This window comes from Hemicordylus capensis, chromosome 3 (assembly GCF_027244095.1).
Source record: "Hemicordylus capensis ecotype Gifberg chromosome 3, rHemCap1.1.pri, whole genome shotgun sequence".
NCBI classification, from domain to species: Eukaryota; Metazoa; Chordata; class Lepidosauria; order Squamata; family Cordylidae; genus Hemicordylus; species Hemicordylus capensis.
The window spans coordinates 53,515,534-53,540,348 of record NC_069659.1 but is presented as its reverse complement, the minus strand read 5'-3'; the positions used below and the strand labels follow the sequence as shown (position 1 = coordinate 53,540,348).

Here is a 24,815-nt window from a genome sequence, read left to right as displayed (position 1 = left end):
AAAAAAAAAAAATTAGAAGGGGCAGGGGAATTGTCAGAGGGGTGAATCTAGAAGGTCCTTCTCAAACCAATGGAGGGGCCTTGCTGTTTGCCTCATCCTGATGATAATGACTGCAGAGGAGGACTTGCTTCTTCACAGAAGAAAGGGACCAGATGACAGCTGGTCAGTTTTCAACTGGACTCCTTCTGACTGCAGGTGAAGCAGTCATATTTTTGAATGCTGCCACATGTAAAAAGCTCCTGTCAGAGAGTAAATTTAGCACATCTCATATGTAAGCCTTACTACATGCAGGAGATTTTTATGTGGGGAAGTATTCACAATGCAGCTTTTCCCCCACCCAGCAACCTGAAGTGATACATTCCACCTTAGTATATCTGTTCATTATACACAATGTATAATGGTCCAAGTAGACTTGTTCTTTGTGTTGAACAGGAATATTCAGGAAAAATGCTGAGAAGGTTCTACTCGAGTAATATTTATATGAACCAATGTTGAAATATTGATTGATTGATTGATTGATTGATTGATTAAGTGCCATGAAGTCAGTGTCTACTCTTAGCGACCACATAGATAGATTCTCTCCAGGATTATCTGTCTTCAACTTGGCCTTTAAGGTCTCTCAGTGGTGCATTCATTGTTGTCGCAATCAAGTCCATCCGCCTTGCTTCTGGTTGTCCTCTTCTTCTCTTTTCTTTAACTTTCCCCAGCTTTATGGACTTCTCAAGGGAGTAGGGTTTTCACATAATGTGTCCGAAGTATGATAGTTTGAGCCTGGATACTGGCCAGCATCAGCAGGAAAGTATTTGTGCCTCAAGTAAACATTCTGGATTGAATTGTTCTATGATCCATTTGTGTGTTTTCCTGGCTGTCCATGGTATCCTCAAAAATCTTCTCCAGCACAGAAGTTCAAAAGCGTCAATACTTTTTCTATCTTGCTTCTTCAAAGTCCAGCTTTTGCATCCACAGAGTGTCACGGGGGAAACCATTGTCCAAACTATTCTAATCTTTGTAGGTATAGACATTTCATGGCATCTAAATATCCTTTCCAAGGCCTTCATTGCAAACCTACCAAGTGCTAGTCTGCGGCATATTTCTTGACTGCTAGATCCTTTACTGTTGACAGTCGATCCTAAAAGGCGGAAGCTGTCCACCACTTCATTGCTTTGACTGTCATTACTAGAGCTTGCAGATCATCCGCATTCTCAGCTATCAGAGTGGTGTCATCAGCGTAGTGCAAGTTATAGGTTATAGGGGTATTTAAAGTGGAGTCGGCTCTCCTGTGCTATCTTACTTTAATACCTCCCTCAATGGCAAGAGACAGTACTGACTGGTGGTTGTTGTTTTTAAGAAGCCCTACATAGTGTCATCTGTAACTTGTGATTATAGGGATTAATTGCACTAATTTTGCATAGCATATTCTTCACTGTGCATGGTGCACATATTTGAGTGTTTCTAAATGACAGTGATGATGCGCAGCGTTCCAGCAAAGGTGTGATCCTCGCCAGAGCTGTTGTGGACTTTTCAGGCTGCCCTGTTGAGAATGAGCAGCCATTTTTGGAAGGGCGGTATAGAAATCAAATTAATAATAATAATAATAATAATAATAATAATAATAATAATAATAATGGCGGCAAGCAGGTTCCAATTCCTTATACAATGTCTTATTGTGATGAATGGGAATAACTGTGGTAGTGTTGCATGCACAACTGTTGCGCCTCAACAGTGTTGGGGCTACAGCAACTCCAGTGAAGACTGCATCATCTCTAGAACACTGAGTATCATGTTGGCCAGCCTATATTTGTAACTCACTTATTTAGCAATTTTACTTTTCAACAAAATGTTCACAGAGTTTTACATAGAAAAGGAAGAAGAAAATGGTTCCCTGTTCCAAAGGGGTCATGTTATGTACTACATTGAAAAATGCTGAATTGGTGAGTGCACATTGGCTTGAATTCAAAACCTAAGTGATCCCTCTATTTGACTTTGGTGCGTTTGGCTCACTTAGTGACATTTAGAAATGGATTTAATCATATCTGCTTCATGACAAGGGCATTGTAAAGAGGAATAACTGCCTGCCTGTCATTTAATAATGGCAAGCAGGCTCCAGTGTCTTATACAGTTTTTGCAATTGTATAGTTTAATTAGTATGAATGTTTGTGTAAGCATTAGCCAAGATGGGTAATGTTACTGAGAATTAGAATGTTGGCTTTAGATTGGATAAGTGTCGGAATGATAAATAATCCAAATAACATAACAGTGACCAGATTTCTCAATCAGTTTGATGCTATGAAGCCTCTGTTGCAGAATGTGGTCTGCTGATGCTGGTTGATATTCTGTTATCTTTTGTTTAATTAGTACCTGGTTTTATGATATTTAATTATCTGTGCTTTTAGAAAAATTTGCACTTTTATCAGTTTTATGTTCTTGATTGTATATCACTGAGCACCAAAGCGATGAAAAATGGAGCTAATATAACTTTTTATGTGCATTTCCTATGGATCTTCCCAGAATCCTTTTAAAAAGCTCTCTTTTTATCCAGTTTTAAACTGACTTTATATATATGTATATATTATAAGTATCTCCACTTAGAAGCATGTCTAGAAATGCCATTGGCTGCCCCACAAATATTGACTTATGCTACTCAGGGGCATTGACAGCATTGGGTATATGCCCCATATCAATTATTTTTATCTATCTATCTATCTGTCTATCTATCTAATTTGTACATCACCCCAAACTTTTGTCTCTGGACGGTTAACAATAGCAGAAAGCAAGTTAAAAACATATACAAAAACTTAAAACAATTTAACAATTTAAAAAATAAACTAGAGATTAAAACCTAAAAAAATTAGGAAGATGAGAAAGCTTGGGCGAAAAGATGGGTTTTCAGGTGTTTTTTGAAAACTGCCAGAGATGGGGAGGGTCGTATCTCAGCAGGGAGCGCATTCCACAATCTCAGGGCAGTGACTGAGAAGGCCCGTCTCTGTGTAACCACCAAACGCGTTGGCGGTAACTGGAGACAGACCTCCTCAGATTACCTCGATGGGTGTTGGGGCTCGTAGTGAAGAAGATGCACTCTTAAATACCCAGGGCCTAAGCTATTTAGGGCTTTATAAGTAATAACCAGCACTTTGTATTTTGTCCAGAAACCTATTGGCAGCCAGTGTAACTCCTTCAGTAAAGGAGTAATGTGGTCTCTCCGAGATGACCCAGGGACCAACCTGGCTGCCGCATTCTGAACCAGCTGAAGTTTCCGGACTACGTACAAAGGCAGCCCCATATAGAGAGCATTACAGAAGTTAAGTCTGGAGGTTACCAACATATGTACCACTCATTTGAGGTCACTGATCTTGAGAAACGGGCGCAGCTGGCGTATCAGCCGGAGCTGATAGAAAGCACTCTTGGCCACTGGCTCAACCTGAGAAACCAGGGAGAGGTGTGAATCCAGAAGTACTCCCAGACTGTGGATCTGTTCCTTTTGGCGAAGTGTGACCCCATCTAGAACAGGTAGATCAAAATCATCTCTAGAGTTCTGACCCCGCACAATAAGTACCTTCATCTTATCTGGATTCAGCTTCAGTTTATTCTCCCTCATCCAGCCCATTACTGCTTCCAGGCAGGCATTTAGGGAGGATATGCCAGCTCCTGAAGAAGTTGACATGGAGAAGTAGATCTGGGTGTAACACTGGTAATAGTGGTAACACCCAGCTCCAAATCCCCTGATGATCTCTCCCAGTGGTTTCATGTAGATGTTAAAAAGCACTGGAGAAAGTATGGAGCCTTGAGGGATACCATACTTAAGCTCAGATTTCGAAGAGCAACTCTCTCCAATCGACACCATCTGGAATCTGTCCTAGAGGTAGGAGCGGCACCATTGTAAAACAGTGCCTCCCACCCCAAACACCCTCAGATGTTCCAGAAGGATAGTATCGAAAGCCACTAAGAGATCCAAAAGGATCAACAGAGTCACACTTCCTCTATTTAGCACTCCATCCTCTGTACTGCCTGACAAGCCAGATGTGTATTGTTACTTTTGCAGCCTTGGCATCACACTGTCACTCTTGCAGTCCTCTGCTGTGAGCACCACATGGCATCTGCCTTCTCTGCAGGCACCCCTGGTCATCACACAGTCAATGGCACAGTTGAAAGACTACAGGAAGAAGTTCTTGCATCGCCTGCACATGATGCTGAATGCGGGCACTGGTGCTTTCCTCTTCTATTCCCTTCTACCCCCATGAGGAAAGCAATAGCTTGGGGAGAGTGCTGCTACCCTTTAATAGCTGGCTGGAGGGTTGCTAGATTTTCTTTACATATCAATTTCCCACTTGTGGGAAATGCTACTAAATGTGTGTCCTCTCTTTTACATCCATACATTTGTGCTATCGAGGTGGTAAAATCTCAAGCATTTTTTCTGCTTTTCTCCCTCCAGTAAAGAGGCAAAGCCTGAAAGTTCAAATCAATGCAACGGATGATGCGGTGTGCATGAGATATATTCGACCAAGTCCAAGCACCAAACTGGAAGGCTTCATCCTGGGGTATGGCAGTAGCTTCTTCTCTAACCAGTATATTCCTCTGCCAACAGATGGAACATCTTACATAACTGAAGTTGGTAAGACAATGCCCAAAACTGTATTTTTGAGAGAAGGTTGTGAGATTTGAAAACATGTTTCTTTGTGGTTTGTGGTGGGGATGGATTTAATGGGTTTAAAAGCAAATGAAACAGAAATAATCACCAGTGGCAGACATTTCTATATGTTCTGAAGAGTTTATTATATTTATTTATCTTGTTTGCAGATTTCCAATTAGTGATGCTTTTCAAAGCTGATATGTAAATAAAAAGGCTAATTTGACATTAATGCAAACAAAATGTAGACCAGTAATTGAAATAGTTCTTTACTATAAGCATAGCATGTTGACTGCTATTTGTCAATTTGTAACGAATGCTATGAGCCTCAGCTGTAATCTTAAGAATTCTGATTGGGGCTGACATGATAGACACAAGTGACCAATAGCCAACAGATATGCAGTGGTGTATGGGTTGGGGTACACCTCACTTGCCAATCCTATCTGCAAATAGTCTGCACATATGATATACTTTCCTGCTGATGCTGGCCAGTATCCAGAATAATGAAGTGTGTGTGTGCCACAAACATGCAACAAGGATTAAATGGGAAGGGTGATTTTCATCACTCTCCCTTCTCTCCCTCCAATGACACCCAAATATATGTCCCTAAGGGGTATGCACCCCTCAGGGACATATTTTTGAAAATCTCAGTCAGCTACGAAGAATAAGGTGTGATGAAATGGTGCAGTACTCTTTTATACAAATTGGCTTAGAACATTTTGGAGCTGTCAGTCATAAGAGGCAGTAAGAGAGTGAGAGAAGTTCAGTGGGTTGAGGGAATTGGGTCTGCTTAGGGAGAGTCTCAAGGTGAAGTTGTTCTGAGACTCCAAGATAGTAAAACATAAAGGATACGATTATTATGAATAAGACAGTCTGAAACAAAGACTGGGTGAAATACAGTTCTGGGAATGAACTGGGTTTGAGTTACAGTCTAAAATAAAAGACTGGTGTTTAATAGCTGCTGCCCTCATAGACACAAAGACATCTTATGTAGATTTAACTAAAAGTTTATTCATAAACAACTCCATTTTCTCCTTCTCTTCTCCCTCCCTTTTTCTTTCTGACTCTACCTCCCCACCCACACACACACACACACACACACACACTCTCTCTACAGGATCTCCACTGGGACAAACTGCTAAACAACAAAACATAAAATATTATTAGACAGAATACAACACATCCCTCCCCTTTATAACAACCAGAAATGAATTAATTTAAAATTGACAGAGTCTTGAAATCTTTTAGGTGGTCTCCTGCCGTGCATACTTCTCCTAATTCTTGGGTTCTCTGGCACAGAATCTGTTAGTCATTTGTTTTCTGGCAGAGGATTGACCATCACATTTATCAGCCTCTGTGAGATCAAAACCGGAGGCAAGATCAAATTCCTCTCCAGTTCTTCTCCCTTCACTCATCTCATAGTATGAGCAGCAGTAGAAGGCAGCCATACTCAAACAAAATCCTCCAACTGATATGTTCACTGTTTCGCCCCTCATTTCTGATCCACATACAATTTGTATTTTTCTTGCTTCTCCTTTACCCAGTCACGAATCTCTGCATCCTCAGAGTGAGATGGCCTAGAAAGCCCTGTTGTTGCCATTAAGTAAGTTTGGTGGTAGCTTTGCATTCTCTCAGCAGTTCAAAAGGTGATTTTCCTGTAGTAGAATGAGGAGTAGTGTGATAAGCAAACAGAGTTTCATGGATTGCCTCCTGTAGTAGCCAGTTGTAGCTGTAAAGCAGTAGCGGCTGGTGAGGGCGCCAGTGGAGGGGTGGCGAGAGGCACCTTTAAGAGTAAAAGAATTGGCGCTCATCTCCACTCTCAGAGAAGCTGTGTGCCTCCCAGCACCCCCTGCAGTGGGGGATCACCTCTACCACTCACCTGGCTTCCACGGAGCCAATCCCCTGCCCGCTGCCAAGTGAGTGGTGGAGGCTCTCCCCTGCTGCAGGGGGTGCTGGGAAGCATGCTGCTTCTCCGAGCAGCGTTCAGGTGTGGTGAGAGTGGAGGTAAGGACCTATTCTTTTACTCTTAGAAGTGCCTCTTGCCACCCCTCCACCGGCGCCCTCACTGGACGCTACTGTTTTTAAAGTAAAGTGTACCATCGAGTCGGTGTTGACTCCTGGTGACCACAGAGCCCTTTGGTAGAATACAGGAGGGGTTTACCGTTGCCATCTCCTGTGCAGTATGAGATGATGCTTTTCAGCATCTTCCTATATTGCTGCTGCCCGATATAGGTGTTTCCCATAGTCTGGAAAACATACTAGCAGGGATTTGAACCCGCAACCTCTGTCTTGCTAGTCATGTCATTTCCCCACTGCACCATTAGGTGGCTTTCCAGTTGTAGTTGTAGTTGTAGCCAATTGTAAATTTTCTTTCACTAATCTGTTCATTCTTTCCACTAAGCCATTCCCTTGAGGATGGTACATGATAATAGTCTTGTGTTCTATTCTATGGTTATGCAAGTATTGCTCCATTTCAAATGAGGTACACTGTGTCCCATTGCCAGTCACCAGTTTGTTAGGAAGACCTTCCCTTTCAAAAACTACAGCCATAAACTGGATCACCTTGTTTGTAGTAATGTTGTCAGCAAATGAAAATTCTGGCCACCTGGAATAGTAATCCACCATCACTATAACAAATCTTTATTTTGTGGGTTAGTTATCAAAAGGCCCCATTATATCCAGAGCACGACTTTTCCCAGGGACCATTGGGATACTCTACTAGAGTCAAGAGGGTGGTAAAAGTTTTCTGCAATTCATCAGATACAGCACAAGCCATATAGTCTCTGATTCACCTTTTAGTCAAACACATGCCCAGGTGACCTTGGTGGACAATTTTGATCACTTTTGCTTGTAAGGAAGTTGGCACCACCAAATGATCAATCCTCAGCACCAGCTCATTGAGAAAAGACAGCTCACTTGCTACATGCATGTATGGCTGTAGATGTTCAGGTACCTCATTTTTGTGTGGCCATCAATTAGTTATATAAGGTTAAAGTTCAGTAAGCACTTGATAAGTACTGAGGGCTGCTTTCCACTCAGAAGACGTGATCGCTCCATAAGTAGATGAAGCTATTTGCACAATTACTACTACTCCATCCTTTTCTTCTGGGATCTCCTATTGGCCTGGAAGTGAAAGTTGACATAAAAAATCTGCAGTTGTATTCCAAAGACCTGGAAGATATTCCACCTGGAAATCAAAATCCATGAGTCAGGTGAACCATTTGGCTGTGCTTATTTACTACTTATTTACAAGTAGTAAATAAAGCATATAGGGGTTTATGGTCTGACCGTTGAATGAATTTTCTGTTCCACAAGTAAGTCCTGAAGTGCCTCACTGCTGAGAAACATGCTAGAGCTTCTTTTTCAATGAAAGAATATGATACACTTCACACGAGTGTGAAGCACCAGATGGGGTTTGTGTGGGGAGAGCGAGCTTAGCCCGCTCTCCCTGCACACGAATAGTTGCTCGTTGCTGGGCAGCCACATCAGCTGCCCAAAGGACCAACTGCTCTGGTCGATTGCTCCTGCGCCAGGCCGCAACTCCATTTGAAGCTATGGGGGAAGGGGGAAGTAGAGCGCCGCAGTGCGGTGCCCCGGCCCCCTGAAAGGCACCATGCGAGTGTGTGTGTGGTGCCTTCCTGGGGTCCCCCCTCCCCTCTCCTCCCACCCTGAGTGTGTCAGCCATGGCTGCAGGCAGCTGCAGCTGACACACGATCCAAAGAATGAGGTTAACGGAGCACATGCTCGGTTAACCTCGTTTAGGGGTAGATTTTTTTACATGGGCTAGCCACCAGAGAACCACTGGCCTCACCTGCAAGCCCGGTGGTTCTCATGGTTGTTCAAAACCAGGCTCGGCTCCCATAGCCTGGTATTAAGCAATTGTGTTAATAGCTTCTGCATCTTCTCTGAAGCTGTAAGCACTCTGGAAGCAAAAGCAAGTGTTACTTCTCTGTCCCCTTTTGGCTGGGTCAAGAAAGCACCCAAACCATATTCAGAATGATCCGTGGTTACAATAGTGTGCCTGTTGGTGTTGCTCTGGTGCTTCCCAAATAGCTTTCATCAAGCCTGTTTTGGGATGTACACCACTCTGAGATATTGAGGCGAGTCTCACAACCACCAAAAAGCGGGTTAAGGGAGCTTAGCCCGCTTTTTGGCGGTTGTTTGCTGCCATGGGAGCCGAGCAGCTCCCAGCAGCAAACCGCCCTAACTACCCCTCCCCTTAGCCCAGGTTAGCGGATCGAGCACTCCGCTAACCGGGGTGAACGGATCATGTGTTGCTGCGGCATGGCTTCACGCTGCGGCAACTCACGAGGAGACCCCCAACCGGGAGGCTAAAAAGCAGCCCCCTAGCTCGGGGGTCTCTCCAGCATGCTCTGCGTGCTTGTGCAGAGCATGCTGGAACTTCCAGGGGCCACGTGGGGCCCCTGAACTTGCAAGCCCTTGCCAGCTCCGTAATGGAGGAAAAATGAAAAAGAAACCGTGCAAAGTGTGGAGACAAAGGGGCCATGAAAAAGATACCAATAATTGCAGAAGCACAAATTGTGCTGCATTTAAAGCATCTTTTTCATGGCCCCTTTGTCTCCACACTTTGCATGGTTTCTTTTTCATTTTTCCTCCTGATTCGGCGTGCATCCCATTTTTTCTGGCTCCGTAATGGAGCCAGCAGTCATGTGGGTGGCCGATCCAGCCACCCAGGGCAGACTGCAGGATAGCCTGTGGGCTAAGCCCGCTCTCCCCGCTTAACCCCATCTGGCGGTTCCCGCTGATCGTGGGAACCGCCTCATTGTGTGTCCGAAGTATGTCACTGAGTGTGTGCAAAACTGACATTTTTCTACAAAGAGAGTACGTCCATGTTGTCGGAGTTTTCTTAAGGCCTCTGTCAGTTTAGCATCATGGATTGTTTCCACAGTCTTGATAATACATTAAATTGGCTTTACCATAAAGTATATCAGGATTTCAGCAATATACTCACATTTCCTTCAAACTGTTGCTGTAATGCAAATCCAAGCAAGTCTGAAGATTCAAAACAAGAGATTTAAAAACATACACTAATTGTTTGGAAGGAAGTGCTATATACTCCCTAATCTCTCTAGACACAACAAAGCAGCAAGTTGATGACTTTAATAACATGTTTTGGTATGCTTACATTTCAGACTTAATATGACTGTGCACTTCACTAAGATTCAGAACTCATATGTCTTGAAATATGTTGTTAGTGTGTTGCATTTTTTTGGGTAAAAATATGTTTTAAATGTTAGACCTCCAACATTCTGCACAACTCTGAAGTAATGTGCAAAAAATAAAAATTCCATGATTAAGGACTTTTCCTTGCACAGATAGATTACAGAAGCAACTGCTGAATTTACTAAAGACTGTAGGTGTATGGTTCATCCCCAAAATGCTTACTTTCCTTCATTTGAATATAATAGGCCAGAAGAGATAAAAGAGTTACATAACATGCCCCTTGGGACTGTTTATTTACATGGAAAATAACATTTTGAGTTTCTTGTTAAAAACACTCCTACATATTTTTTTAATTCTTCCCATATATATTCCATTTGCTTAGGGCACTTTACTTTAAGACTAAGTAAGGACTCTGTTGATGCTTCATGAGATAGTGAAATACTGTACATGAAAGCGCAGTAATCCTAAAGTCAGCTGCTGGCACACTTCAAAGCAGCTAGAAAGATGTTATTAGTTCGAATGGTTGCCTGCCAGGCTGTAGCTGACAAATTTTCATTGGTGAAAGAGCAGCTGGTTTGGAGCTTTAGAATATCCTGTAGCTATTTTAGACAACTTTAAGCCTTTGTAGTTACTGGTGTGGGCTTTCTAAGGCTGCATAGGATCATTCTGCATATGAACTAAGTACTTTTCATAGCAGAATTATACAGTTTTAAAAACTCCTAAGCAATTTCTGCCCATAACTCTAGGCATTAATGATTAAACATAGTGCAAAAATAATCACAACTCTCTTACAACTACAGATAGTTTTCTCTCTGTAGTACAACTAGAGAGTTTTCAACAGGTTTCACAGTGGTTTTCACAGAAAAACAAATAATAAAGTGCTCCCCTGTCCCCAATGGTCTCACAGTCTAAAATGAAATGTGAAGTAAAAGCAGCATCAGCCACTGAAGGGCCATTTGCTCTCCCCATGATAAATAGAAGAGATCCGCCACTTTAAAAGGTGCCTTTTTACTCAGCAGGGGTATCTCCTAAGTGGGTCAAGTAAGTTAGCTAAGTGCTAAATTCTCACTGCCGCCACCACCTCCATCACATGAAGAAAGCAAGCTGAACTTGCCAGGTCCACCTATCGGTGCTCCTGCATCACGTGGCTCTGAAACTGTCACTGGAGCAGAACCTCCACTCTGGCTTCCCCTTTGAATGGATGGTCAGTAGGAAGAGGAAAGAGGCAGGGGAAGAAAAGCTGCTCATGAGACCAAAGTGTTCTAAGTGAACAAAATGTTCCAGCTGCTCCCCAGAACTTCAGACAGCACAACAAATGCAAAAGTTATTTGGTCCCCAAAATAATCTCTAATGCAAAAGAAGTCATTTGGTCCCCCAAACAGTTTCATGGCCTCTATAAAATATAGGAACACAGGAACATAGGAAGCTGCCATATACTGAGTCAGACCATAGGTCCATCTCGCTCAGTATTGTCTACACAGACTGGCAGTGGCTTCTCCAACGATGGAGGCAGGAATCTCTCTCAGCCCTATCTTGGAGATGCCAGGGAGGGAACTTGGAACGTAGATGCTCTTCCCAGAGTGGTTCCATCCCCTAAGGGGAATTTCTTGCAGTGCAAACACTTCTAGTCTCCCTTTCATATGCAACCAGGGCAGACCCTGCTTAGCTTAAGGAGACAAGTCATGCTTGCTACCACAAGGCATGATGATGATGATGATGATAGAAGTCCCTAGTTGGCAACCCTAGATAGATCCATGAAATGCTATAACAGAAGAAAGCCCTCAAAGGAGACGAAAACAATACACAACCTTCACAAAGAATTTCAAACCAATGTTTTAATTTTTGTTGTCATTTATTTGTTTTAACTAATGTTTTAAGTTTTCTGTGGGTTTTGTTGTTGTAAACCGACCAGAGATGTAACGTTTGGGCGATATAAAAATAGGAGATAGATAGATAGATATAGATATAGATATAGATATAGATATAGATATAGATATAGATATAGATATATTTATTTATTTATAAATAAATAAATAAGAATGAAGCCAGATTATTTTGCCCAGATACAACTTGCAAGTAAGAAGGCATTTCTGCTACAGAAAGATTTAAAATGAAGATTTAAAATGACATAGTGGGTTATAGCCTGACTTATTTCTCTGTATAAACCGCTTTGGAAACTTTTGTTGAAAAGCAGTATATAAATATTTGTTGTTGTTATGTGAGCAGAAGGAAGCTCATTGGAAACCAAAATTGCTGAAAACCAGGGAGAGGCACTTTCCATGAGTGGAGCTCTGCTCATGCAAGGTGCTTTGCCCAGTTTTGGCACATTCCCCCACCCCACCCCGTAGCTCCCATACCACATATCCTGTTCATAAAAATCACGTAACTCTCAAGAGGGGCTTTTTAGAGGCACAGAAGACAGCTATGAGGAGGGGGCAGGAAGTACCCTTGTATGAGCAAGTCAGGATACAAGCCTCTGAAGAAAACTAAAAGACAACTATGCAAATTGTGATTGCAGAAATATCAGAAAAAACATTATCAACAGAGAAAGAAATTAGTGTGCCATCGAGTCTGTGTAGACTCCTGGCGACCACAGGGCCCTGTGGTTGTCTTTGGTAGGAAGGGTTTACCATTGCCTTCTCCCGCGCAGTATGAGATGATGCCTTTCGGCATCTTCCTATATCGCTGCTGCCCAATATAGGTGTTTCCCATAGTCTGGGAAATATACCAGCGGGGATTCAAACCAGTAGCCTCTGGCTTCCTAGTCAAGTCATTTCCCGCTGTGCCATTAGGTGATGCAGAAATTAGAAATTAGAGGAGCACAAACCAAGATTTCAAAACCTCCTGCTGTGTTTATATATTGGACAGCAGTGTGGCTGAAACTGATGCCAAAAGGAAAGAACTGTGCTAATTTTACAAATAAGATGCAGTCAGAGAATGTTCAAACTGATATAACTTAACTGACATAACTTGAAAAAACAATGGCTGACATTCTCACTTACAATGTGGAGGCATAATGTAATGCACCTCAGCAGCGTTTAATGATCCAGAGTTGAACTGCATGCCTGGGGGCAATTTTCACCAATGCCTGAAAGGGCACGCTTCCCATCACCCCTTGCAACTGTTACCTTCAACGTGTTTATGCTGCATGTTTTATTGAATAGATTTTTTTTTTAACAATAAGCCCTGTGGACTGTGTAGTTGGACTATAAAGTTTAGGAATTACTAATATGACAGAAAGCATTACTTAAATACATCCAGTATCCTGAGTGCCTGCCATCAAAACTGAGAGGCTAAATGGCTCACCTGTTTTATTCGGTATTGCTCATGGTATCTGAAAAGAGAGATTAAGAGTGGAGGAGTTGCATTGAAGAGAGTGTAACATGTTTGAGGACATGGTGAAATACTCGCACGCTACTCCATGCCAAGTCTCAACATTGCTAGAGTTGAGGGAGTTTCAACATCACATGCTGATGGAAAAGATTATGATTAATGTCAACTTTGGACAAAACTCAAGCAGAAAGTGTGTGTTGCTTCCAAAGTTGTTTTGTGGAAACAAACGTTGCAAATGAGGAAGCTTTACTTCAAAAACTTTACAAAAGGCAGTGCTTTTTTCATGCATACAATCCCTTATTGATTTGACCTGTGCACAGTTTGATCTTGCTCAATGCCGATTGCCTCCTCCTTCATGTTTTGCTATGCAGGAAAGGCCTTGTTGGGGTTGCCAACATATTTTTATATTGTCTTATATTGGAACAGGGAGCCATCTTCTCATTTGTTAAGTAAACTGCTTTGTGAACTTGAAAAGCAGAGTATAATTGTGCTTAATAATAATATTTATTAAAAAGTGGGGAAAGAACTGGACCACTTTATGAATACGGGATCTACAAGTCATTATGTGCAGCAGTGGACTGTGTACATGCAAGGATCCCATAAGCCTGTCTCTTAAAACTGACAGGACTAAAGATGGGTCTACAAATCCAGCAGAACAAGATGATTGAATGGACTGTACCATTTCAGATTACAGCAATAGCAATAGCAATAGCACTTACATTTATATACCGCTCTATAGCCGGAGCTCTCTAAGCGGTTTACAATGATTTAGCATATTGCCCCCAACATTCTGGGTACTCAGAATGGGTACTCATTATTTACTTACAGGTGGGAGATATCATTTCTGAATGCTGATGCTGCAATAAACTCCCTACAAACAGAAAATGAACAAATCAGGGAGGAAGATTCTAGTCCTGCCCTTTGCCTGTTGTGCTGTTTTTCTGCTTGCAGAGAGTGTTTAGGGAGCATTAAAATTAAAATGTGATCCTCCACCTGCAGCTTGAAATGGTGCAGTGCATTCTACCACTTCAACATTCTGCCAGCTCATTCTACTACATGTGAAGATCAAGCCTAGCATAGTACTAATTGAGGCTGTTTTCATGCGCAGCCTAACCCAGGCTAGGGAAGTCCTAACCTGGGTTAGGCTGTACGTGAGAACCGCCGGGATTGGGCCTAATCCTGGCAGGGCAGCACCACCTCGCCTGGCTGTTAGACGAGGTAAATGGAGCAAGTGCTCCCTTAACCTGGGTTTCCTGCTCATGTGCAAGCTTGGGTGCGTCCAGCCTGGCCGCACACAGAGACAGGTGCCTAGAGCCCCTATCTCCTGGGGGAATCCCCCTATGCATCGCACATGTTGCATGGTGCACTCTGGGATATTCGGAGGCTGGGATGCATCATCCCAGCCTCTGGGAGCACAATCTGCACTACCAGCCACAGACAAGCATTCATCAGCAGGGGAAGGTGAGTTCAATCACCTTCCACCCCGCCTGACCACCACCCCTCCTGGTTGTGTGAACAACCTCATTATCTGCTAGGTATTGGGTGCAGGGGGAGAGAGAGAGAAGGTGCCCTGATGATCTCTTTCCCACTTACCTAACAGATTACCACCAGGGCCGGATTAAGCCAGTGCGAGGCCTGTAGCATATGTTATAAAGGGGCCCTAAATTTTTTTTAAAATGCACATAAATATTAAAACGTAAATTATTTACTTGCATAGTAAAGTAATTCAATTTTTTTCATTTGCTATATTTTGGAGTATGGGAGACCAAGCCACAGACTCACACTTACTACAACAGTGAACATTTATATACCGTTTTTCAATCAAAATTTTCATAGTGGTTTAAGAGTGGATAGATGCTTCTCTCTTCAAAGGGCTCACACTCTAAAAAGAAAAATGTGGTAGGCACCAGCAACAGCCACTGGACAGATGCTGTGCTGGGCCTTCTCTTAAAAGGCACATTTAGCAGAAAAGGGATATTTTATCTAACATGGACCAAATAAAACAGGTAAAGTTTTAACTTTAATTCCCAGTTGGAAGCCGGGCATGCGGGGCCCTAAAAAATGCGGGGCCTGTAGCAAATGCTACATTTGCTACTACGTTAATCCGCCTCTGATTACCACTCTGTCTGCTGGCAGAGAACTAGCACCCAGACTTAGCCTGGTAGTCTGGTATATCTCCTCTAACAAAAGTCTAGGCAGCAGCATTATTGTCTGTCTGATTTTCTATAGAGAGCACTAAGAACAGATAATGAAGAAACATTAAAAGGGAGACCCTGATAGATGGATTACAATCCAATAAAAACAAAACTCAGAAGGGGAGGAAGAAGAAGAGAAATTGAAAACAAACTTAACTGAAGCCATATAAAACATACTAATGGTGAAGATCAGTTACAAGAATGGAAGTTAAATTTTTAAAACGATATTGTTAACTAAGAATAATTCAAGGACAAACTGCAGGGGAAATGTGATAAGTTTTAAATGCACTGGTAGTGGAGAGAATTCAAAAGACATAGAGAATCAAAAGAGAATGAATGGAGGTGAGCTTTTAAAAAATGGGGTTCGGATGAGAAGGGGAAGTAGGCAAATAGAAAGAACTGTCGAACACTAGACTTACATGTGACCTATGCAATCAGACAAACCTGCCTGAACCCTGGGGTTGGATTAGGCGAGGTGGCCAAATTTGCAAATGATGCCAAACTCTTTTGGGTAGTGAAATCCAAAACAGATTGTGAGGAGCTCCAAAAGGATCTCTCCAAACTGGGTGAGTGGGCAACAAAATGGCAAATGTGGTTCAGTGTTGGCAAGTGTAAAGTGATGCACATTGGGATAAAAATCCCCAACTTCAAGTATCTGAGCTGTTGGTGACTCATCAGGAGAGGGATCTTGGGGTCGTGGTGGACAGCTCATTGAAAGTGTCAACTCAATGTGTGGCAGCTGTGAAAAAGGCCAATTGCAGGCTAGGGATCATTAGGAAGGGGATTGAAAATAAAACTGCTAATATTATAATGCCCTTATACAAAACTATGATGCAGCCACACCTGGAGTACTGCGTACAATTCTGGTCACCACATCTAAAAAAAGACATTATGGAACTGGAGAAGGTGCAGAAGAGGGCAACCAAGATGATCAGGGGCCTAGAGCACCTTTCTTATGAGGTAAGCCTACAACACCTGGGGCTATTTAGTTTAGAAAAAAGATGACTGTGGGGAGATATGATAGACGTCTATAAAATCATGCATGGGGTGGAGAAAGTGGATAGAGAGAAATTCTTCTCCCTCTCACATTACACTAGAACCAGGGGTCATCCCATGAAATTGATTGCCAGGAAATTTAGGACCAGCAAACAGAGGTACTTTTTCACACAACGCATAATCAACTTGTAGAATTCTCTGCCACAAGATGTGGTGACAGCCAACTACCTGGATGGCTTTAAGAGGGGTGTGGATAACTTCATGGAGGAGAGGTCTCTCAATGGCTACTAGTCAGAGGGCTATAGGCCACCTCCAGTCTCGAAGGCAGGATGCCTCTGAGTACCAGCTTCAGGGGAGTAACAGCAGGAGAGAGGGCATGCCCTCAACTGCTGCCTGTAGGTTTCCAGTGGCATCTGGTGGGACACTGGGCCATCTGGTGGGCCACTGTGTGAAACAGGATGATGGACTAGATGGGCCTTGGGCCTGATCCAGCATGGCTGTTCTTATGTTCGTGACCCCAGGGCATCCTAGTCAGCTCCACCGACAGTTCCTGCAGCTATACCAGGGGCGCTGCCTGTGCCCATGATGGGCAGGTGTGTATCTTGGGTGAGGGAGGGCAGGGAGCGATCATTCTCCATGCCCAGTCACTATGAGTGTCACAGTTGGCAGAAAGCAAGGCATCCCCTACAGTGACCCATCACTCTCTGGCTGGTTTTTCAGGGAAGCCATCTGTTTTCTGCTCCTCATCAACTTTTCATCTCCTCCCTGCACCAGGACACTTTCCAGATTACACATTGTTCAGCAGTAAAATGCTTCGGCTTGGGAGGATTTGAAGCTTGTGCATAGCTTGTGCAACCCTCCTACAACAAGAAAATACAGGGTTTTTTTGTTCTTTGTTTTTGCAATGCACATGCAACTTTGTAGGACTAAAGCACCAGGATAAAATCCGAAAGAAGGGCACCTTGCTGACAGCGCAGGAACTGTGATGTCAAAACACAGGCAGTACGGAAGCACACTTAACGAGCACATAGTGACACTGCTGTAGTATGTAATCTGGAAAGTGTCCAGCACCAATCTATTGGTCCTCTGACTGATTTGTACTATATCTATTGTCTTGCACAGGGAGTACAATTTTTGGAAATGGTTTCAATCTTTGGCTTTCACTAGTCAAAGACAGCATCAAAAAAGGAAAGTCCTTTCTGACCAAACCCTTGGGGAAGGGGCAGCCAGGGGCCACCAGTGCAACCGTTCCCATCCCTGTCTCTCACTGTCCACATGTCTCACAATCACACCTAAAGAATGCAAAGAGAGCCCCTCCTTTCCCCTACCTGCTGGTTACAGCCACCACCACTTCTGCTTCTCTACCTCTCTTCATCCTGCCTTCCGCCTGTTCAAGAAGCAGACCATGGGGAAGTACATGGTAGTACCTCTTCTGACAGAGAAGCAGGATGCAGATTAGGGACAAAGCTTTCCTTCTGGTAAGCTTATTTACTGCATGGTGAGAGGGGGTTTTTTCGGTGGGGGAAGCTTTCAAAATATGGCAGACATCTGCAGTCTGAAATGGTATTGTCCAGAACTGTAATACCTCAAACCACCATATTGTTTTGTGTAATGTTTAGTACTGCTCAAAGGGTCAAACTAGATGTTTGCCCAACTGCACACTTAAGAGCATGCTTCAAACCACAAGTGCCTCTTCTTTCACCAAAAACAGCTGAGGGGGATTCCTGATAGTGTGTGGTGAGGAAAAGGTTAATTCTTCCCCTCTGTGCTGTTTTCCCTCCAAAAATCACCCCCAAAGCAGTTATTTGTCCCTGAAGTGACTTCTCTGAAAATCCCTTGGAGGGATTTTCAGGGTGAGAGAAAATGTTGATCACCCCTCCCAGCAACAGCGACAGCAAGAGAGAGGGCATGCCGTCAGATCTTGCCTGTGGGCTTCTCAGAGGCATCTGGTGGGCCACTATGTGAAACAGGATGCTGGACTAGATAGGCCTTGGGTCTGATCAAGCAGGGCTGTTCATATGTTCTTATGAAGCATAAAACCAGCTACATTTAAAAGATGTAGGGGAACATCCAGATTACGTTAATAATGGTGAAGTAAAAGATAACTTTTACATGATCCCCACTGCACGTTAAGGTCATCTGCGGAGGTCCGTTTCCAGTTACCACCGATTCATTCGGTGGCGACTCAGAGGCGGGCCTTCTCTGTGGCTGCTCCCAGGCTGTGGAATGCACTCCCAGCAGAAATTCGTAATCTTCATTCCTTACTGACCTTCAAGAGAGCCCTAAAAACCCATCTGTTTGGCCTGGCCTTTCAGGGTTTTTAATTAGTTTTAATTGTTTTAATGCCAACCTGATTTTCAGGGTTTTAATTGTAATGTTTGTTCAATTGTTTTTTAAGATGTTTTTAAATTGGTGTTAATATTTATATCTCTGTTTTAACTGTTATTGGTTTTAATGGTTTCTGTTTTTAATTGTAAACTGCCCAGAGCCTTTTCAGAAGGGCGGTATAAAATCGAATGAATGAATGAATGAATGAATGAATAAATAAATAAATAAATAAATAAGTTGCATTGAAATTAATGGGACTTAGCCATGACTAACTTATCTCATTGATTTCAAAGGTGTTTAGTCAAGACTTACTAAGCTGGACTTTGCCCATTATAGAGAGTGGCTGATATGATGAGTACTATAACAGAGCCACTCTATAATGGAGCCCCACTGTGTTGGGGCTGCAGCGAAGCCAGGATGCAATCAGCGATTGTTGCAATGGGAGAAATGGTGGTAATGCTGACTGCGCAACTATTGGTTCTCTCCAGCATCAGGGCTGCTTTCCAGCTCCACTGCAGTCCCGACACAGTGCGTTCCAGCTATGCCACACTGCACCTCATGTCAGGCAGTATGTAATTTAACTATGGAAACCCCATTTCAATAAAGATATATAGAGAATCAGATAGTTAAGTAGGCATAAAAGCGCTGCATATATTTAGAACTACAAGAGAATTTTGAAATAAATAAATAAATTTTACACACACACACACACACACTCCAGTATGCTAGCAGTAATTTACATAAACAAGGAAGACTGGTATAATATTAACTGAACTACAGTCAAAATAAAATGCTGGCTGGGTGTCTTGACTGAGAACCAGCTCGCAAATTCTTTGGGAATTTTGTTCTTTGCTGGAAACAATGAAATGGAGTAAGCCAAAGCCAAACTTGCTGATATTTTTACTTACAAGCTAACAAATTCTTAGTACATTTGATATGGTTTGGAAGAACACATGCTTATGTGGTAAGAGGCCACAAGTTCATGTAATGTTTCAAGTGAAAACCAGCTAACTCCATCCAAGAGTTGATCACAACAAACTGATTTTTAAAAATGCTTGAGAAGAAAATGTTTTAATTGTAAATTATATGTGTGTGTGTTTATTTATTTATTTATTTATTTATTTATTTTAATTGTAAATTAGATAGATAGATAGATAGATAGATAGATAGATAGATAGATAGTAAATTTTGTATGTATATGCTTTTTGTGCTTTTCGAACATGTATATATCCTTCAAGGATAAGGATCAGTGTTTCGATTCTTTTCAGACATTTCAATGATTTTGGGTCCAGTTTATATTATCTACTCATTGGCATGGTTCCAAAAAAGTTGGGTAACAACATGTGAAGCTATTGTTACCACACTTGTTCAAACCCAAGCATCCTGCACATCTGTGTACCTATGCTTTGAGGCCAAAATGAGTGGATTACTTGGAAACAAATTTGCAAGTATGAAGAACATCCATATAATTTATTCTCTTAGCCGGTGCGTGTCCAGGATTTGGCTGCGGAACTCTCGCGACACGCTGTGAGAGTTCCGGCGGAGTGAGGAGGAGAGGGGCAAGAAAGTGCCGATGGTGGCCAGCCGGCTGGCGGGTGGAGGAGGAGGGGAGAGAAAAGCGGCAGCGGCGAGAGAAAGGCGGCGGCAGTGGGCGGGTGGGAGAAAAGCGGCAGCGGGCAGGGGGAGAGAAAGGCGGCGGCAGGCAGGCAAGAGAAAAGCAGCGAGTGGGCAGAGTGGCGGGGGGAGAAAAGCTGCAGCAGGTGGAGGGAGAAAAAAGCAGTGGCAGCGGGGCCCTTCTTGACCGCCCACCTAGGCTCTGTGTGGAGAGAGGAACAGGAGGGGAGAAGGGCTGGAGAGTGCAGGGCCGGAGGGAAGGGGAAGAGAGGAGAGACTGGGGCAGGAGGAAGAGGAAGGGGAAAACAGCCGGCCCCAAAGCACCGCACAGATGCTCTGTGCGGGGTCGGCTAGTATGGATCATAATCCAATAGTGGCAAGACATGTTAGAGTACCCCAGAGGGACAAAAAGACTCTTAGGCAAGACTTTTCAAAAGTAAGCAATAGTGGCTGGCATACAGACTAACAAAGCACTGGTACAGCAGTGCTGCACTGGTACGATGGGGGAGGGGCACTATTGATCAATCTCCCCTTCCCTCTGGAGCTGACTATGACTCCTGAAAATATGTCCCTAGGGTTGTGTAACTTTCAGAGAAAGGGGAGATCAAATAAAATTACCGCCCTCTTTGGAGCATCAGCACATCATTAGCTACACTAGTTCTTCATTAGTCTTGATGACAGCCAAAGGTTTTTCCATACAAAGCAAAGGCACAATGCAAAAATATGATATTTGCCAGCATTGGTAATGTAGGGAGTGAAGGTGGCTCTCAGGTAGAGGAAGAGAGAAAGAGGAAGTGTGAGGGAAGGCAAGACTTGTATAGCCTAGTGATTGGTGGGCAGTGAAATGTGGGGTGTGGGAGGAAGGAAGGAAGGACAACTTTAAGTGCCCTTAGTTTCATGAATGAAGCCAAGGGACTGGATCTCATTACAGAGGTCCAAGAAGTCCATTTTTCAGAGGTCTCATCAAAGTGGTAGGCAAGGAGAAACAGCAGGGTACCAAGTTCCAGTGGGCTAAGGCACTCTGCACGCCAACAGTGAGCACAGGGATTTCCAAGATTATCAGATACAAGGGTTAGCTTGCAACAAGCCCACACAGGGAATGACCAAGCCTCAGTGGCTCCATTCAAGTTTCGGTAATTCAACTCTAAAGTGCAAGGCAGATTTATGCAGCTCTCCCACAAAAAAGTCACACTGAGAACAACCCAAGAATTGTGATTTCAGCTCAGGATCAGGGTTCAGCAGACCAGTGATTTTTGCTTAAGAAGGTGGGAGGGGTTGCTTTGAGTGTGAAATTTGGCACCCAGGTAGGCAGGCCTCAGAATAGACAGTTGGCAGACTGTCAACTGCCAACTTGGGGCAGATAATGCCACCACAATTCCATGTAAGAAGTCACATTCATGTGTCTAAGAGCATAGACTGTTTATGACAGAGCTGCTCAACTTTGGCCCTCCTGCAGATGTCCGCCTACAACTCCCATAATCCCTGACTATTGGACACTGATTGGGGATGTTGAGAGCTGTAGTCCATACACAGCTGGAGAGCCAAGGGTCTCTGGAGGCTACCCCTCCCTAAGCCGGCCAAAATTGCCTGGTTTGGGCTGTCTTTGGCCTGTTCCGGCCTGTCCTCTGTCATGATGGCCATTGCGGAGGCCGCTGCACATACCCAATGGGCCTCTGCATGGCCAGGTCCAATTTGGGGCTGTAATGGAAGCAGGCAGGGGGAGGGGGAGCATCCAGGGACCCTCACTGAAGCAGTATTCCCCCCCGTCGGAGGGGATAAGTTAATTTAAAAAAAATAATTTTTTTTGCAAACAGCCCAGGCCGGGGGCGGTTCAGATTCAAATCGAACTGGGCCAACCATTTTTATGCACACCCCTAGTTATCAAGGGTGCCTTGCTAACAAGGTGAGCTGAGGTGGCAGGCTCAAGTGGTAGATTAGATGTCTCCATGGACCTGCCACTGCCTCTGGCCACCTTACCCTGCCCAAGCCCACTGCCACCTCCAAAACATTTTTTTTCTTGTGGTGCACCAGCTGCTGCCATTGTCCTTCTCTCCTCCTTGCCATATCCCACCCTCTGCTTGTTCAAAAGGCTGAGGTTAGGGAAGTTGAAAGAAAGGGAAGAAAATTCTACCATGTCTTTGCATAATGTGGCTGCAGAAAATGTGGCAAAGGCTGCAGCTGAAGGAACTAGACTTCAAATTCATTAATGACATTTGAGTGTTTTTAGTGTACTACATTCTTAATTGTTGCTTATAGAAAACATTCCCATACGCTGAATAATTTTCAGTTTCAGGATCACACACCCTCTGATACCCCTGGACCTCTTAATGACTTTCGCTATCATAGCATGATGTTCTTCTGGAATTCCTGATTTGGATGGGGGGTGGTAAGGGTGTGCATGGACTGTTCACAGCAGTTCGGTCCAAATTCAGACCAAACCGCCATTCCGTGAACCAGTCCAGCTGGCAAACCAGCTCGAACCAGTTAATAGCCATTCATGATCAAATCACTCTAACCAGGCTGGTTCGCGGCAGACTGGTTCAACCACAAACCAGTCTGTGCACACACCCAATGGGGGGATAGCATGTTATGGTGGATCTAGTCCAGTATTGATGGACAATCCCGGAAGGTAGTGCTAGGAGACTATGTTATGTCCTCCACGCTCTTTATCATTTACATGAAACGATTGAGCGGTTACTGGAAAATAACAGATTGCTGGCGGAAGTAGGGTGGCTGGAATGTGTGACATCTCTTTTGGCCCAGCTCCATTGCCTTCCGATATGCTTCCATGCTGAATTCAAAGTGCTGGTTGTAAACTTTAGAGCCCTAAAAGTTACCTTCTCTTCTCTGGTATGAACCTGTCCGGGCCTTGAGATCAGCCTCAGAGGCCATGCTTGCAGGCCTGACATTCATAGATAGGCACTAGAAATTTCTCAGTTGCACCACCTCACTGTGGAATACCCTCCCTAGGAAAAACAATTTAGCCCCCTCTTTGGCTGCTTTCATACAAGTAAAAACCTTTCCCTTCCAGAAGGCTTTTGCACCTGTGTGATTGTATTTTGGCTGCTTAATTTTTGTTTGTTTGCATTTTACTATGTTTTATTATGGTATACCACTGTTTTTTGTGTGTGTGTAAACAGATTTGTGGTTTTTAACTAAAAGTGGTAAGTAAACAGACAACAGCAACAACAAACTGCCTTTAAAAAAAATTAAGCTGCTGGAACTAAGATGGGTAGGAACCAGGAGTTCCTACCCATGTGAAAGGACTGAGAGTTCGGCTCTGGTACTGAAAACAAATTGCTTGGCTGAGCATGTGCTAAAGCAAATTTCTTCCTTTATTCAAATAGTATCTCTACCTCCTTGAGCCACTATTTTACAGCAGGCTCTGACTGGTGGACCTTGGGTGATAATTAGAAATAAATTAGATCTTGCAAACCTGAAGTCTGCCCAGCTCAGCCCTAGATCACCAAATATTCTTATTTTAGGGTCCTTAGGACCAGTGTTCCCTCTAAGGTATGCATATGTGTGCGCACTCACACGCTTTCTGATGTCCATTCAGTCTGTTTTAGATCCCGCTCAAGTTGAATCAGGAAGATCCCACTCCGAATGCACGTGTGCGCACACTGCCTTGATACTGTCGCCCGGAACAAAACTCATTCCACATACAGATGAAAAAAATTAGTGAGAACCCTGCTCAGGACTTAACCCTTGGGCTCATTCCTTATCCTCCTGTTCTAATCATACCAGAAAACAAATGTATATATCACTGTTCTGTTGGTTTATACTTGTATACTAATCTCTGCTCCTATTGCACCCTCATATGTTTTATAGTTTCAATATTTGTAGGGAAATTGCAGACATACGGTAGTATGTCAGTATGGTGCTTAGTATATTTTTAAAAAGATGTAGTATACATTCTTGATTGTTAAAATAATTTTTTCCACTTGTTGAATTTTACAAATGGTCATGCTAATATTTTCCAGATGCAGAGCCAAGGTATTTGATTGCAGTGAGGTCAGCACCTGCTCCAAATTACAAGAAATCGTGCTCAGGTACTGAAATGTTGTTATACATGTTTCCATAAACAGTGAGACACACAAACATTTTAAACTCAGATAATGGATCCTGCATTCAGGCAATGGGTAAACATTTTAACAACAGGGCTATTTGTTATGCCATAATCTGTCATAACAATAATTCAGCCCCCCAAACTGACTGAATCTACTTACCCATTTTTAGAGGGGCAGGGAGATGCGGTTGCAGCTAGTTAACTGCCGTGAAGTCTTTGGATATTCAAAACTGCTGATTGCTCAGGAAACATCACAGCACCTCGCATCTTCTCATGAAGAAACATTTTAGTTAGGGGAAACTGGCCCACAGGCATCAGGACAACAGGATCTAAAGATGCAACTTTAGGTTTGAAAAACTGAGTGAAAAGAAGTCTCAGGAGCTAGGGAGTAAAGAGACATGGAGGCAGAAGGAAGGGGAGTAAAGTGAAGCCAGACCTTTGTTGAAGTGCTCTCTGCCCTCTTTCCTGTCTC

At 43.4% G+C, this 24,815-nt stretch overlaps 1 protein-coding gene across 20 annotated transcripts in view; it reads left to right on the top strand.

Moving 5' to 3' along the window:
• The window catches only part of ABI3BP (ABI family member 3 binding protein), a 233,136-nt gene that overhangs the window by 48,295 nt on the left and 160,026 nt on the right, over positions 1-24,815 (top strand). For 19 of the 20 annotated variants that reach the window (XR_008320120.1, XM_053312005.1, XM_053312018.1 and 16 more), the window contains exons 2-3: positions 4,430-4,609; positions 24,258-24,326. Coding sequence is in view for 19 of the 20 variants with exons in the window: in XM_053312005.1 (XP_053167980.1) it covers positions 4,430-4,609; positions 24,258-24,326 (249 nt within the window). In the remaining variant the exon portion in view is untranslated. Of the gene's footprint in view, positions 1-4,429; positions 4,610-23,827; positions 23,956-24,257; positions 24,327-24,815 lie in introns of those variants that run through there. The other variant, XM_053312015.1, reaches the window with a different exon arrangement.